General features: G+C 38.7%; 1 protein-coding gene across 2 annotated transcripts in view; it reads left to right on the forward strand.

Moving 5' to 3' along the window:
• Positions 1–17179, forward strand: part of SWAP70 (switching B cell complex subunit SWAP70) — a 68414-nt gene that overhangs the window by 31778 nt on the left and 19457 nt on the right. For both annotated transcript variants that reach the window (XM_059135834.1, XM_059135845.1), the window contains one exon: positions 7253–7426. In XM_059135834.1, the coding sequence (XP_058991817.1) occupies positions 7253–7426 (174 nt within the window). The remainder of the gene's footprint in view (positions 1–7252; positions 7427–17179) is intronic.

The raw sequence follows: 17179 nt of genomic DNA on the forward strand, positions 1-17179 counted from the left end.
ATTCTGGACTCATAAATGTGAGGCCTTTTGTGTCTGCCTTCTTTCATTTGGCATGTCTTCAAAATTCATCTACATTGTAGCATTTAATGGTACCTCATTCCTTTTGATGGCTGAATATTTCATTAAATTTTTTAAAAGGATCTATTTATTTTAGAGAGAGTGCATGAGGGTGGGGAGGGGCAGGAGAGATAGAGAGAGAGTCTTAAGCCTAATCCCTGCAGGTGGAGCTCAATCTCATGACCTGAGCTGAAATCAAGGATCAAGAGCTTCCCTATGACCTTGCAATTGTCTATGGGGTATTTACCCCAAAGATACAGATGTAGTGAAAAGAAGGGCCATCTGTACCCCAATGTTCATAGCAGCAATGGCCACAGTCACTAGACTGTGGAAAGAACCAAGATGCCCTTCAACAAACAAATGGATAAAGAAGATATGGTCCATATATACAATGGAATATTATGCCTCCATCAGAAAGGGTGAATACCCAACTTTTGAATCAACATGGATGGGACTGGAGGAGATTATGCTGAGTGAAATGAATCAAGCAGAGAGAGTCAATTATCATATGGTTTCACTTAACTTGTGGAGCATAAGGAATAACACAGAGGACATGGGGAGTTGGAGAGAAGGGAGTTGGGAGAAATCGGAGGGGGAGACGAGCCATGAGAGACTGTGGACTCTGAGGAGCTAACTGAGGGTTTTGGAGGGGCGAGGGGGTGGGAGGTTGGGTAAGCCTGGTGGTGGGTGTTGTGAAGGGCAAGTATTGCATGGAGTACTGGGTATGGTGCATAAACAATGAATTCTGGAACACAGAAAGGAAACTTAAAAAAAAAAAATGGACGCTTAACTGACTGAGCCACCCAGGCGCCCCTCTGCTAAATATTTTAAACAAGTGTTCTGATTAATTCTTTATATCAGCTCCATGGGTTAAGTACCATCATCACTGCCATTGTAAAGACAAAGAAACTGGGCTTTGGGTTACATTACTTGACTCAGGTCACCCAGCCGCTAAGTGGTATTCAATGACTGTATGATAATTTTGTCCTGTGGCTTTATAACTATGCCATTTTTGGTGGGCTTATATTTTATTTTTTTCCACTACTCTTATAAACAATAGTGACTATTCTAAGTAAATTATTATCTGACTCTGATTCTCTTTCTAGGATAGATTATTTGAAGTATAATTATTGATGGGAGAGTATGAATACTTTTAAGATTTTATTTATTTATTTGACAGAGAGAGAGAGAGAGAGATTACAAGTAGGCAGAGAGGCAGCAGAGAGAGGGTGATGCAGGCTCCCTGCTGAGCAGAGAGCCCAGTGTGGGGCTCGATCCCAGGACCCTGGGATCATGACTGGAGCCAAAGGCAGAGGCTTTAACCCACTGAACCACCCAGGTGCCCTGGGAGAGTATGAATACTTTCTGAGAAAACAATTTCTACAATCAGTTTCCAAAGCATCAAACTGGCCAATTTCCCTATCTTCTGAGGACTGTGTCTGTGCCACAGGAACTTTAGTCTTGAGCTGGTTTGGATGAGAATTCTAGTTTAGAGAACATGTGTGTTTAGTTTTGTAAATACTTTAAGTCTTTTAGTTAGAATTGAGGTCTATAAATAGCATCACTATCTTGTATGGATTTTAGTGAGAAGGAAATATGTTGAAAATGAGAACAACTCTATACACTTCTTTCTAGGGTATTATCTTCCATTTGGATACCTTGAAACCACTGGCAGCCGTTATCAGTTTTTTAAAAGATGTGAGACTTTCAATTGATTATGTGTGATGTAAACTGGGATTTTGGAGCAGTTTGTAATCTTAGATGAGATGGAGTATGGAATCATAGATTTCTAGACCTTTTATAGTTAGAATAGACCTTGAAATCTTCTCAGTGTATAGATTTATTTTAATCTCGCAAGCATTAAATATTGAGCCCGTATCCTTCAATGGCTTGTGTTTTTTAGGTGAAGCCCAACGTCCTTATCATGGCATGCAGAGCCTGTTTGATTTGGCCTCTGCTGCCTTCTCCAGCCTCCTTTTCTTCCTCTCCCCTTCTCGTTCACTTCAGTGCAGTTATGTTGGTCTTCTCTCTTCTTCTCTCTGTTCCTCATATTACCAAGACCCTTCCTGCCACAGAGCCTTCAGACATGTCGCTTCCTCTGTTGTAAGGCTTCCTCCACCCTTAAAATGCATCTAATTCCTGTTCATCCTGTAGGTCTCAGCTTGATTGTTACTTCCTCAGGGAGGTTTCTCCAGGGAGCACACTGCCCTTCCCAGAGCTAATTTGCTGTCTTATAAAGTGTTCTTACACTTTCCTGTGTTTTCCCTTTGTAGCATTTACCAGAGTTTTCATCATGTAGATGGTTAGGTTATTGCTGTATTGCTTGATACTGATACCCCTCCTCCTGGAGTGTAACTTCTGTGATGGGCAAGGACTGGTTCACCATTGGGCAACAATAGAGCCAATTAAAGTAATCTATTTTTTACTTTAATTTTGTGCAGAAGTTTTAAAGTTTGATGTAGTCTTAGTTCTTTTTGCTTTTGTTGCCTTTGCTATAATTGTCATATTCAAGAAATCATTGCCCATTTCAGTGTCGTGAAGCTCTTCCCCTCTGTTTTCTTGTAGGAGTTTTGTAGTTTCAGGTCTTACATTTAGATTTTTACTCCATTTTGCATTAATTTTTGTATATGGTGTAATATAAGGGCCCATTTTATTCTGCTGCATACGGACACTTAGTTTTCCTAGCACCAGTTGTTGAAGAGACTTTCTTTTCCTCGTTATATAGTCTTGGCATCCTTGTTAAAGATCATTTGACTACATACATGAGGATTTATTTCTGGGCTCTGTTTTACTGGTCTATATGTCTCTCCTTATGCTAGTACCATACTATTTTGATTACTGTAGCTGTGATATATTTTGTTTAAGTATAAGGTCTCCACTTTTGTTCTTCTTAAGATTATTTTGGCTATTCATGGTCCTTTGATATTCTGTGTGAATTTCAGCATGATGTTTTCTGTTTCTGGGAAAAAAAATGCCATTGGGATTTTGATAGGGATTACATTGAATCTGTAAATTGCTTTGGGTAGTGTGAACATTTTAGCAATAGCAAGTCTTCCAATCCATGAACATGGGAGGTCTTTCCATTTATTTATGTCATCCTTAATTTCTTTCAGTAACATTTTGTAGTTTTCAATGTACAAATCTTCTGCCTCCTTGGTTAAGTTTATTTCTAAGTATTGTATTCTTTTTGATACTATGCTAAATGGGATTTTTAAAATTTCTTTTTTAGATTGCTTATTGTTAGTGTCTAGAAACAGAACTGATTTTTAAGTGTTGATTTGTATCCTGCATCTTTGCCAGACTTATTAGTTCTAACAAGTTTTCTTTGTGGAATCTTTAGAGTTTTCTACATAAAAGAAAGAGCATGTTATCTGCAAACAGGTAATTTTACTTCTTCCTTTCTCATTTGGATGCCCTTCCTTCCTCTCTTCCTTCATTCCTCCCTCCCTCCCTCTGTCTTGTTATGTCTTGTCTTGTCTTTCCTTTTTCTTTTTCTTTTTTCCCGTTTCTTTCCCTTCTTGCCTGCCTGACTGCCTGCCTATTGCTCTGGCTAGGACTTTCAGTATTGTGTTGAATACAAGTGGTGAGAGTGGGCATCCTTGCCTTGTTCCTGATCCTAGAAGAAAAACTCAGTTTTCCACTGTTGTGTACAATGTTAGCGTGGGCTTTTCATACATGATCTTATTTTGTACTTTTTAAAAATACGTAAATGCCTTCATTTAGTATGTTTTTATTCTTGAGCATGATGAAACTGAAGAATAGTGCATTAAATTTTAGAGAAAGGAATGAGCCAAACAGACAATTTATTAAAATTAAGTTATATGGTGGATTTGGATCAAAAAGCCACTATTTATTTCCTGGGAAAATTTATGGAGAATTTGCTTGGTTTTTGATGTCGTTGCAATCTGATTTTTACCCAAACTTCTTGGCTATCTTGAAGGTAACTAGTAACCACTAAGTTTCTAAACCAGTGGTCTTTTCTCAACTCCTTTTTAATCTCTGTAGTATTTGGCACTATTGATCAAACTTTCTTAAATGTTTCCTCACTCAATTTTCATATCTTTGTGATTCTTCTACCACTTTGATTGTTCTTTTGGTCATCATAATTCCTCTTCCTCCTCTTGCTTTGTAAATGTCTATATGCCCCGAGGTTTTGTTTTTTGATTCCATCTCTTTTCTCGATTTACGTATTGTGTCAGTGATCTCATTGACTATCATGGCTTCTGTTGTCAACAGCATACAGTTGATTCACAGATCTGCTTCTCCTCTTAGGCTACATTCCACTTTGTTTGTCTTTGGACACCTCCATCTAAATATCTTACCAGACCTTCAGGAAGATGCTCATAATTGAAAACTTTATCTTTCCTTCCATCCTGTGACTATTCCCTAAACTGCCATACTTTTGGTTGGTATGATGTGATGGTGTGATGTTTCTGCCATACCTTTGCTCATGCCATTTCCTTTTCTGTCTTTTGTAATATTTTCCCTTGCACTCTTCATATACTTCAAGGTCGGCCTCAAATACCATCTTTCTGCAAAGTAGTAATCAGGGCCACTGACGACCTGTTCTCATTCTCTGCTCTAAACCCCTTCAATTGGGGGTTTCTTATTGTGTTTCTTAAAATTACAAAGCTGTTTGTGATTTGGTTTGTTTGCTTTTTCTAGCTATAAGTCTAGCCACTCCCCCTCAGAAACCCTATAATTCATCAGATAATACACGTAGAATCACTTCTTGTTCTTCAGGGTAAGGCTACATGCTTTTTTTTTTTTTTTTTTTTTTTTTTTAAATTTTATTTACTTATTTGACAGAGAGAGAGATCAGAAGTAGGCAGAGAGGCAGTCAGAGAGAGAGGGGAAGCAGACTCCCCACTGAGCAGAGAGCCTGACTTGGGACTCCATCTCAGGACCCTGAGATCATGACCTGAGCTGAAGGCAGAGGCCTAACCCACTGAGCCAACCAGGTGCCCCTACATGCTTTTGTATACATGTGATTCCCCAAAGTGTTTTTTTGGGGGTGTAGGATAGAGTTGATGGTGGTGGCCTGTGAAACGAGTCCTGTAGAGATGTCTTCTATCGCACAGAGGTCCTCCATCTACTGAGTTCTGTAAGCAGTTTAGCATAGTGGAAAGATACAGCATTTGAGCTTTGATTTAAGCTCTAGCTTTTATATTTACCAGCCATGTGAACTTAGTATTCAGTTTTTCTGAACTTTTGTTTCCTCAGATTTACAAGCCATGTGAACTTGATAAAAGTACTCAATTTTTCTTAATCTCTATTTCCTGATATGTAAAATAGGGGCAATATTTGGCCTTACATGGATACTATAAAGTTTAAGTCAGAAACTGCATATAAAATGCCAAACATACACACTAAAAGTCTTCATAAATGGTGTTAAAGAAAAAAAGAAAAGAAAAAGAAGCTGCATCAGCATCTACTGCTTTCCCTTTGTGGGATCAATTGTGTACGATTGGGGTGTGGGAAATGGTGCCAGACTGAGACAGGGTACTGAAAACAGAGCACAGAGGATATCTTCGTACTCCTAGGGAACTGGTGTGCCCACCACAAATTCTAGGTAGAGATCAAGAGAAATTTCTCACTGCTGTCTGTTAGTGACTCCTTCCTTATGGTACACATAGCACTTTGTTTCTCTCTTTCCAAAAAGAAATGCTTTGTTCATATCGTCCTGCCACCCATTCTGCCTTCTCTAGTACATTTTCCTTATTGTCCCAGAATATGGATTTTTAAATGCAGGTTGTAAGGGGCGCTTGGGTGGCTCAGTCAGTTAAGTGTTTGATTCTTGATTTCGGTTCAGTTCCTGATTGGGTCCTGGGATTGAGATACAGCACAACTTCTTTATCCATTCATCTGTCGATGAACACTTAGGTTGTTTCCATGTCTTAGCTATTGTAAATAATGCTGCTAGGAACATGGGGATGCAGATATTTTTTTGAGTTAGCATTTTTGTTACCTTTGGATACATTCCCAGAGTGGAATTGCTGGATCATATGGGATTTTTTTTTTTTAAAGATTTTTTTTTTTTTTTTTTTTTTTAATTTATCAGAGAGAGAGAGGGGGAGAGAGCGAGCACAGGCAGACAGAGTGGCAGGCAGAGGCAGAGGGAGAAGCAGGCTCCCCGCTGAGCAAGGAGCCCTATGTGGGACTCCATCCCAGGATGCTGGGATCATGATCTGAGCCGAAGGCAGCTTCTTAACCAACTGAGCCACCCAGGCGTCCCTCATATGGGATTTTTAAAAAAATTATTTTGAGGATCCTCCATTCTGTTTTCCATAGTGACTATAAACTGTTTGATATTTAATGAACCTTTAGGACTCTACTCTGTTGTCATGTCACTTTTTCTGCAAATCTTCCCCCAGTTCTTAAGATTAGATTAGTTTCTCAGTGTTCCCACAGAACCCTCTGCTTACCTCTATTATAGTACTTACCATACTATATTGTAATTGTCTTGACATTACTTGGAGACATGGGCTAGTATTATATTAAGTATCCCTAGCAGATAATAATTACTATCTAAATCTTATCTGTTAAATGAGTGAAAATCTATTGCATTATACATGGTATTATATTAGAATTTGTCTGCTGCATATCTATTTTCCCTAATAAACGGAATATTTTATGAGCAGAGACCAGTTCTTAATCTTTACATCCTTAATTTGTAGCATAGTACTTGGTTCATGGTAGATGCTGAGGGAATATCGAATGCATGATTGAATGACTGTATGTCGGGGCTATCATTTTAGAATTTCAATTAAAGCTTCCCTTCCCCCCAAAAAGAAAATGTCTTCTTTGACTGTACAGGTAGAGATGAGATATTTGCATATGGCTCATATGAAGTAATTGACATTCTCCACTCCTCTGTACCAGGGTTGGTAGTTTTATTTAGAAGAGAATGTGTACATGTGAAAAAATAACTATTCAACAAGCTAGTATTTTATGTGCCAAGTGAGTGATTTGGACAGGTAGATGTTACTTTACTGTCCCGCTAAATATAACATTCTTAATTGGGCTTTTGAAAGTGTGGTACACAAGCAAGTACTTAGAAAATGCTTATTGGTTAATTGGATTGGTTAAAACGGAAACCTGTATCTGTTCTACTTGGCTTATATCCTGCATATTTTAGAATATTTCCTCACTCATTGGAATTTTTTCACTGAAATTTTAACTCATTCTTTTTTAGGTCCAAGACAACTTTGACAAGATTGAATTCAATAGGATGTGTTGGACCCTCTGTGTCAAAAAGAACCTCACCAAGAGTCCCCTGCTCATTACAGAAGAAGATGCATTTAAAATATGGGTCATTTTCAACTTTTTATCTGAGGACAAGTATCCATTAATTATTGTGCCAGAAGAGGTAAGGTGTGGCTCTGGGAAATTCTGATGTGGTCATCATAGCACTTAATAGATCTAGCATGGAAGTATTGTGCTAATTCAGTGTAGATATAGAAGGAGATCCGGGACTAGTGTTTTTGGATCAGAGGCAAAACAGCCTGAGTCCAAAAAAGTCCAAAACTGGGGCGCCTGGGTGGCTCAGTGGGTTAAGCCGCTGCCTTCGGCTCGGGTCATGATCTCAGGGTCCTGGGATCGAGTCCCACATCGGGCTCTCTGCTCAGCAGGGAGCCTGCTTTCTCCTCTCTCTCTCTCTCTGCCTGCCTCTCTGCCTACTTGTGATCTCTCTCTCTGTCAAATAAATAAATAAAATATTAAAAAAAAAAAAAAGTCCAAAACTCAGTGATTTGGGGTCATGTCATATCCCTGGAGATTTGCAGACAGGGTGGGACTTTTCCTCTCTAAATTGCTATAATTATGGATGACTCCGTCTTCATATCCAGAGTCTTTATTCAGTACAAGTTACAACATAATTTTCTGTCTACTTACATATTGGCAAAACCAGTATGGCATTTTAGGAGAGCAGGGCAAAATTGGCTGAGTGTTGCTATATGGAAAGCATAGACTCCACATTGTTATTCTCAAGGCTGTTTCGTGTGAGGAAATACTATCCTCATTTCAAAGTCCAGAATGGTGACTTTTTATTGTGCTTTCCAAAGTAAATGAAAAAGGGCATTTGCTTATTCTGTTTTGACTTATTTTCCCTGAGCTTCCAAAGTAAAAAAAAAAGACAGGAGGAGGGTTTCTGTGCTATCTTTCTGCCTTAAAAAATTACATATGTAATGCATGCTTATTATAGTAGTAAGTATAGAAAAGACTAATACACAGAATTACAATCAGCTGTAGTGCTCCCCTTAAAAGAAATCTGTCATTCCTTAACTTTTTTTTTTTAAGATTTTTTATTTATTTGTTTGACAGAGATCACAAGTAGGCAGAGAGGTAGGCAGAAAGAGGAGGAATCAGGCTCCCTGCTGAGCAGAGAGCCCGATGTGGGGCTCAATCCCAGGACCCTGGGATCATGACCTGAGCCGAAGGCAGAGGCTTTAAACCATTGAGCCACTCAGGCGCCCCATTCCTTAACTTTTGACAAATTATTTCACCTCTTTTTTTTTTTTTTTTTTTTAAAGGTTTTATTTATTTATTTATTTATTTGATAGACAGAGATGACAAGTAGGCAGAGAGGCAGGCAGAGAGACAGGAGGAAGCAGGCTCTCCACGGAGCAGAGAGCCCGATGCGGGGCTCGATCCCAGGACCCTGGGATCATGACCTGAGCCGAAGGCAGAGGCTTTAACCCACTGAGCCACCCAGGCACCCCAAATTATTTCACCTCTTGAGTTTTAATTTACTCACCTATAAAATAGGGCTCATCACAGTGTTTAAGGGTTAGGAGCTTCTACATTTAAAGGACTTAGCTCAGTATGTGGCATGTAGGATGTACTCGGTAAATGCATCAGCTGCTGGGACTACTGTTGTTGCATGTTTGCACACTAGGCTGCCTATTTCCTTAGGACAAATTTCCAGCAGTGGAATTCTGACTTCTAAAAAACACACTTTCAAGGTATTTGCTGAACAGGCAGTATTACCTGTCAGAAAGGCTGTACTAATTTATACACCTACCAGCAGTGATTGAGGGGGCCTGTTGTTACCCCTCCTGTCAGTTCAGAGTTATTAATATATTTTTAGGAAAATTTGTTTAAAAGTTCATACTGCAGTACTTTATTTAAAGTCAGCAAGCGTTTGTTGACTGCCAACAATAAGCAAGGTGCCAGGAGGAGTGCAGAGTGAAAAAGATTACTGCCTGCCTTCAAGGAATTTGTAGTCTGTTCAAGGAAAAAAGTAAGTCAAGTGTAATTCGAAGCAAAATAGGCTGCCTGTTATAAGAGAGGTGCAAAGGCCATGCGAATACTAAGAAGGGAAAGATTTATTCCAGCGTGGGGAGGTAAGGAAGGAAAGCTTTGTAAGAGGCAATGTAATCTAATGGGCAAAAGTAGCGTCTTAAACTTTTTTCCATAAAGGACCAGACAATAAGTATTTGAGGCTTTGTGCCCTTTTAGGCCCTATTGTCTCTGTTGCAGCTACTTAAATCTGCTGTTATGGTAAGAAAGCAGCATAGACCATATGTTGCTGTGCTTTAGTAACACGGACTTTGAAATGTGAATTTGTGAATTTTATATAATATTCATGGATCATGAAACATTATTCTCCCCCCCCCAACCATTTGAAAATGCAGAAACTGTTCTTAGGTCTTGGTTGTATAAGACATGCCATAAGTCATGTTTGGCTGATGGACTAGAGTTGATCCGTGGCTGTCATTTGCTGTTCCCTGGTTAAGGGCAGGGGTCTGAAGTCAGATTTCCTGGATGTGAATTGTAGCTCTATCACTGTTCACTAGCCATGTGACTTTGGGTGATGTGCATTGTTTGTTTTTGCTGTAGTTTCAGCAATAAAATAGGGTTAATGCTAGTATCTGTCTCCTACTGTTTTTGTGAACATTGGACAAGGAGAATGCCTGGCCTTTGGAAAGTGGTCATGAAATATTTGCTTTTATGTTTATGGGGAAAGTAGCACTTGTGCTGGGCCTTAAAAGATAGGAAGAATTTTGACTCATGGAGAAGAATTCTGGGTGGAAGAAACAGGGGGCAAGGTCATGTGAGTCAGGAAAGCAAAGGGCATGTTTTGAGGTGAGTGAGGTATTCCACTTGTCTGAAGAGCTAGTCAGGAAGCTTACTTAGAAACAGCTGACGGCCTGAGTGATGCCAGAAAGGATATTGGGTAGCTCACAGAGTGGTCATGATGGCAGAGAAATCAGGTTTGAATGCTATCAGTCTGGATCCATACTTGTCACTCCAGTGAGGAATCACAAGCAAAATGCTGCTGCCTCCAGAGGGTGGGGACTGTACTTGTGCTGTGGGACAGCTCTGGCCCTGCACACTTTTTGTGGCCCAGGACTCCAGTCTTCCTGCAGTTGTTCTTGCTACCAGAGAGAATTCTCTGTGCCCAATTTCCAGTTCAGTCGGGATAACACATCTGACTAGTTACGGCCTGTGTCAGGTACCATGAGGTAGCTGCAAAGCAGGCCTGTAAAAGATTCATTTGGATTTTTAGCTTCTTTATCGGATGGTAGGGAATTGCCTAGACATAAGAAGGGGATTAGATGCTAGGCAGTCAAAAAGAATGACATGCCATTTCTAACTGGAACATGATGGCTATGAAGAGGAGTGGTACTAGATGAGGCTAGGAAGAGTTCTAACTTTATCCTGTAGGCAGTGGCGAGCTCTGAGCCACTGATGATTTTAACCAAGAGAGTGACGAGTAATAAATGAAATACACAGAGAAAGGAGATGGGAAGTTGAGAGAAGGTAACTGGTATTTGAGGACTGAAGTATGGTAATGTCAGTGGGAGTGGAAAAGGTCAGATGGGAGAGATCTGGAGGTGACAGGAAGAAGTTCATAGTGCCTGACTGTGTAGGACTATGGATAAATTTCAGGCCTTGACAATCAGAAGGTAATATAGTGTGGTTGTTTAAAGCATGATCTTTGAGGGGCGCCTGGGTGGCTCAGTGGGTTAAAGCCTCTGCCTCCAGCTCAGGTCATGATCCCAGGGTCCTGGGATTGAACCCGCATTGGGCTCTCCGCTCAGCAGGAAGCCTGCTTCCTCCTCTCTCTCTGCCTGCTTCTCTGCCTACTTGTGCTCTCTGTCTGTTAAAAAAAATAACAACAACTTAAAAAAAAAGCATGATCTTTGAAATCAGATTGCCTGGTTTAAATCCCAATTCTACCACTTTTTAAGTATGTGACCTTGAAAAGATTACTTAAGCTCTTTGGGTTTCCCCATCTGTAAAATGGGGAAAACTATTCCATTTATTGGAATTTTGTGAGGACTAAAATATTTGATGATGTGAAGCATTTAGCATAGTGTCTAGCCCCATGATAAGTGCTCACTAAATGTGTACACACGTGTGTGTGTATGAATGAATGACTGGATTATGAATAAGTTGGGGATATGGTGTCTGATGATGGGTTGGGTATATTGGTGTTTTAGGTGGAACATATTTGTGGAGCTGTCCTGTATTCAACTGGAAGTGGACTTCTAGGGCTTGTGAGAGGCCCAGACTTTAGACAGAGATTGGGGAGCCATGGAAGTAGATTAGATCAGGGAAGAAGAAACTGTTGTGGGAGAAGTGAGGGCTGAGTACAGAACTTTGGGACTGTTTCTGTAGCAGGAAGAGGAAGTAGATTTGATACAGGAAGCTGAATTGAATAGTCTATGAGGTGGGAGGAGAACTGGGAGAGTGTTGAGTCATGGATGCCAAAGAAAGAAAAAGTTCTAAGAAGCAGGAAAGTAGTTACTGGCATTAGATGTTAACAGAAAAATTAGAGGGTGATGAGTAAGAAGTTGCCTTTGGATTTACTAATTAGGTGGTCATTGGTAATCAGGTAGAACACAGTTTTACTGTAGTGGTGGGAACAGTTTCTTAGTGCTAGTAACAATAATGATGTAATATTGCATGTATGGTAAAGGAGATACAGGGAATAAAAAGTGCTGTAGAGTCTTGCACACCAAAATTGTCTAGCTTAATACAGAGACATATAGAAGGGGATGGAATATTGATAGGTGTTGAAAAAGATGTACTGATGGCATTTTAAAAACCTAGCTGTTGCTTGTAAGAATTATGCTAATAAAACTTCCAGTATTGCCTTTTAAGACATTTTGTAGTTACTCTGTATTCTAAATTTGTTTGTGTTTTCTTTGGCACTGGAGGTAGTGTGGGTCTCTTACTTTATCTTTATGGGCTGATAGTAACGTCTTTGCTCCTTTTCCTTTCTTTTCTTTTGCCTTTTCTTCTTTTCTTATTTTTACCAGATGCTATCTAGTATTTATTTATATAAAATATTTTTTATTTGTTTAAATTAGATTTACATATTATTTTATTCATTTAGGGAAAAAACCACGCTGTTAGAATGTTTAGATTTTTTCCCCCTCTGGTCCTCTTTCTAAATAAATTAATCTCAGTTGAAAAGAGAATAACCTCTCTTTGACTTGTTTAGAATAGGCAGGCAGCATACCTTGTTAGTGATACTATTTGGACTTACTCTGTTTTGACATCCTTAACTCTCTCAGCATTTCTGCCTAGATGTACAATTTCTCTGTGGCTTGGAGTACTTGTGTGGGGAAAGAAGGAATCATTGGGAGAGATTTATGTGGAATTGCTTTGTCCGGTTGCTGAACCAGCCTCCTGAAGTTTAAAATACAGCTTTGTATTTATTAAGCTCTTAGCACATCTCTTGTCCTTAGACCAAGCACTGTAAACTCAAGGTCACACTATTTTATGGAAAATACTGAATCATAATATTTCTTACGGTGGCCATTGTCTGGGGATGTCTGGGTGGCTAGGTTAGTTAAAACGTCTGCCTTCTGCTGGGGTCATGATCCCAGGGTGGTGGGATCGAGTTCCACATCAGGCTCCTTACTCAGTGGGGAGTCTGGTTCTCCTTCTGCCTATCACTCCCCGGCTTGTGCATGCTCGCTCTCTCTCTGTGACAGATAAATAAGTAAAAAAGGTGGCTATTGTCTGTTATGTTTTGCTTCCTTCCTAAATACTTTAGTACATTTTTTTAAAACATGATTTGAACTAGTTTTTAGACTAGTTAATAAATTTATTAATTTTAATTAATAAAATGATTAATTAATAAATTATTAATTTATTAATTTTTATTAATAATTTATTAATTTTAATTAATAAAAATTTATTACATTAATAAAATCTAATGTAAAGACAGGCATATTTTAAAAACAAAATTTGGAATATAATGTCTTAATTTGTCACAAGTATATGTATGAATTTAATTTGTAATCTTACCAACAGTTTTTAGGCTTTATACATTTAAGGTAATTTTTATGTTTTTAGTTATTCATCCATCTATCATAATGATTATTAGTATTTTGTTTAAGTCTAGAATTTTTTTAAAAAGATTTTATTTATTTATTTGACAGGTAGAGATCACAAGTAGGCAGAGAGGCAGGCAGAGAGAGATAAGGAAACAGGCTCCCCACTGTGCAGAGAGCCCTACGCGGGGCTCGATCGCAGGACCCTGAGTCCATGACCTGAGCCGAAGGCAGAGGCACCAACCCACTGAGCCACCCAGGTGCCTCAAGTGTAGAATGTTTTTAATTAAGATTTTATTCGCTAGCTTCGATTAATGCTATAAAAGATATAAATAACAGTGGTAGTTATATGAATGACATAAGTTGTATAAATGTTTGCTTTTGACTCTGTTTCCCAATACCTAGAAAGTAATGTTAAAATAGTCAAAAATATTAAATATATATTTATATATATTAAAATATATATATATATAATAGTCAAATATTAAATATTTAAGTGAGTTAATCATGTAGAAGTCAAGATACAGTATGTTCCTGTTTAAGATGGTTCTGTAATTTTTGTCAAATGATATTCCTGGAAATGTGTGTCGGTAGTTTTTTCATTAGTATTCATTTTCCACAGAGCCAAGAACAAAACAGGATGTGTCTGTTATGGGCTTATTTGGAAGAATTGTCTTGATGCAATTAAATATCAAATCTAAAATAGTTTTTAGAGACCCTTAGTGAAATAAAACCTGAATTGTTGTTAAGCCAATGGAGGCCGTTTTTAATGATGACAGGGAAAGAACTTGTAACAAAATAATTTTTGGAGCCAAAGGCCTTAAAAATCACATGCAGCCTGAAAGTTTATTCTTTGTTATTTTTGGTGAAACTTGCTTGGAAGGAGGAAGTAAGCTGCTTCCTGAAACTGAATGAGCTCTTAGAATTGATGCAGGCCACTTGAGACTAACACAGTGGCACGTGATTTATTATTTAGTACAATTGAGTAGTTGAGAATGGTAATGTTTGTCTCCCTGGCCCAATATAATGAATTAAGAGGTCCTTCAATTATTTGCTAATGATAAGTATATGATTGTGTTGGAAGTCAGCAGGAAATGAATCTAGATAATTTGCCTGGGACAGTCCAGGCAGATGCTCAGTGCTGATGACAAACGCAGAAGGCTTTGGGAATGCGCCTTCAGAAAGGTTCAGGAGGAACCTGGGAGGCTGCCTTTAGAACCGAGTTTGCTACTAATAGGCACTCTGAGTTACTAACATTATAAAAGACCATTCCATATACAAGAGGAACTGAAGCTTGGAGTGGGAGGGACTTGGGTGTATTCACAGTGGTATGTGAGAAAAAGCTGAGACTGTTTCCTGACCGTAGTATGAATGGTCATTCGGATGCACCATTTTTTTTGTCATGCGTGTACACGTGACCATAGGCATGTACGTACCTTCTGTTGGCTTTACTACTAAAACTTGTGATCAGACAGCCTGGGCCCTTCTTTGTGCTGCTAAGTTAGTGGGACTGAACTTCTGTGCATGTTAATTTAATGCCTCTAATATATTTTACTTTGGGCATTTATTTATCTTAATGTCCTTTTTGACTTTTTCTCTCGTCTCTCTTTAATCTTTTCTTGTCGATAGTCTTTCTTCCTTTTCTTTTCTGCCCCATTCTCTCCTCATCTCTTCTTTCTCTGTCTTGTTGACCATTTTTTTCTCTCTCCTCCACTGACTATCCCTGTTACTACTTCTTCTTTTTTTAAAAAAGATTGTATTTTTAAGAAATCTCTACACCCAATGTGGGGCTTGAACTAAAAACCCCAAGATCAAGGGTTGTATGCTCCACCAACTGTGCCAGCCAGGTGCAAATGAACTTTTCTTTTTTTTCTTTTAAAGTAAGCTTTACTCAATGTGGGTCTTGAACTCACGACCTGAAATCAGGAGTCACATGCTCTATGGACTGAGATAGCCAGCCCCCCTCTCCCATCCCTATACTTCTATTTAAAAGCCAAGGGAGTAATAACATCTGATAAGCTTAATAATAGTACATGATCTGTTTCCAACAAGAGAAAGGAAGGATCTAACTGTGCTTTTTCTCCAACAAGTAAACATTGTTGATTGCCTACCATATGCTAGATTTAGAAGAGAAGATCATTTCCACACCAGAGGACTTATTTACAGTATTCTATCAAATTAAATACATAGAACTCTTGATATTTTTGACTCTGTGATATTTTGTGGATATACATTTCTTTGCAAGCACATTTTTCCTATTGTTGACCTTCTTTCTCTGCTAAAATACATTATTTCACAGACATCATTACAACCAAATTAGCACAAGTGCAAAGGAAAGAAAGAAAAATTAACTTACAATCTTATCTGTAACAAATTAGACTTACTGTTTCTATGTTTTCCTCTAGTGTTTGTCAAAATATTTGTGTACTCTTTATGCAGTGGAAACTATAAGTAAATTTAATTTTGCATTCTTCTTTATGTTATTTCATAAATGCTCTCTAAAATGTAATTTTATTTTGTTTTATTTTTTAAAAAAATATTTTATTTATTTATTTGTCAGAGAGAGAGCACAAGCAGGCAGAGTGGCAGGCAGAGGCAGAGGGAGAAGCAGGCTCGCCTCTGAGCAAGGAGCCTGATGCGGGACTTGATCCCAGGACCCTGGGATCATGACCTGAGCCGAAGGCAGCTGCTTAACTAACTGAGCCACCTAGGTGTCCCCTAAAATGTAATTTTAAATGTTTGAATAATATACCACTCACTCAATGCAAAAGGAAGTAATGTTGATGGGGTACGTACTGTGTCAGACACTATACAAAATAATTAGTAATTGTCTCATTTTATCCCCATAGTAGTTCTTTATGACAAGTGTTACTATGTCCATTTCATAGATGAAAAAATTGAGGCTTAGCTTAGTTTATTTCAGTTTAATAAACGTTAATTGAGCTCTTCCACATTCTAGGTATGATGCTGATTTCTAGAGATTCAAAGATGGGTGGGACATGGTCTCTTGTATAAGGAATTCAGAAAATGATGAGGAAGAAAATGAGTAAAGAGATGATTTCAGTATAATATGCTAAGTTCAGTGACATAGAAGACCACCTAACCTGGATTAGGGTTGGTCAGAGCAGTTTTGCTAGAGCAGTGCTTCTCCAACATCAGTGTGCATGGGGAAGTACCTGGGGTTCTTGTTATAATGCAGATTTTGGGGGCGCCTGGGTGGCTCAGTGGGTTAGGCCGCTGCCTTTGGCTCAGGTCATGATCTCGGGGTCCTGGGATCGAGCCCCACATTGGGCTCTCTGCTCAGTGGGGAGCCTGCTTCCCTCTCTCTCTCTCTGCCTGCCTCTCTGCCTACTTGTGATCTCTACCTGTCAAATAAATAAATAAATAACATCTTTTAAAAAAAAATAATGCAGATTTTGATGTTTGCGTCTTTGGTAAGGTTCAAGATTCTTCACTTCTAACAGGCGTCTAAGTGGTGCTGTTGCCGTTGTTCCACATACCTCACTTTAAGTAGGAATATCCTACATGATAGAGATTTTGGACAAATACCAGTTAGCTGGATATAGAAATGAGGAGAGGTATTCAAAACAGAGAGGACAGCATGGGGAAAGGCGTAGAAGCATAAAAAGGTGTGTTAAGTTGGTAAACTCTTTATAATCTATGGCAGGTGTTGGCAAACTATGGCTCATTGCCAAATCTAGCCCATAGACTATTTTTGTATAGCCCATGTGCTAAGAATAGTTTTTACATTTTTAAAGTGTAAAAAAAAAGAACACCAACCAAAACAAAGAGTAAATTATAATAGAGATGCACAAAGCCTAAAATGTTTA

Source organism: Mustela lutreola, chromosome 1 (assembly GCF_030435805.1).
Source record: "Mustela lutreola isolate mMusLut2 chromosome 1, mMusLut2.pri, whole genome shotgun sequence".
Taxonomy (NCBI): Eukaryota; Metazoa; Chordata; class Mammalia; order Carnivora; family Mustelidae; genus Mustela; species Mustela lutreola.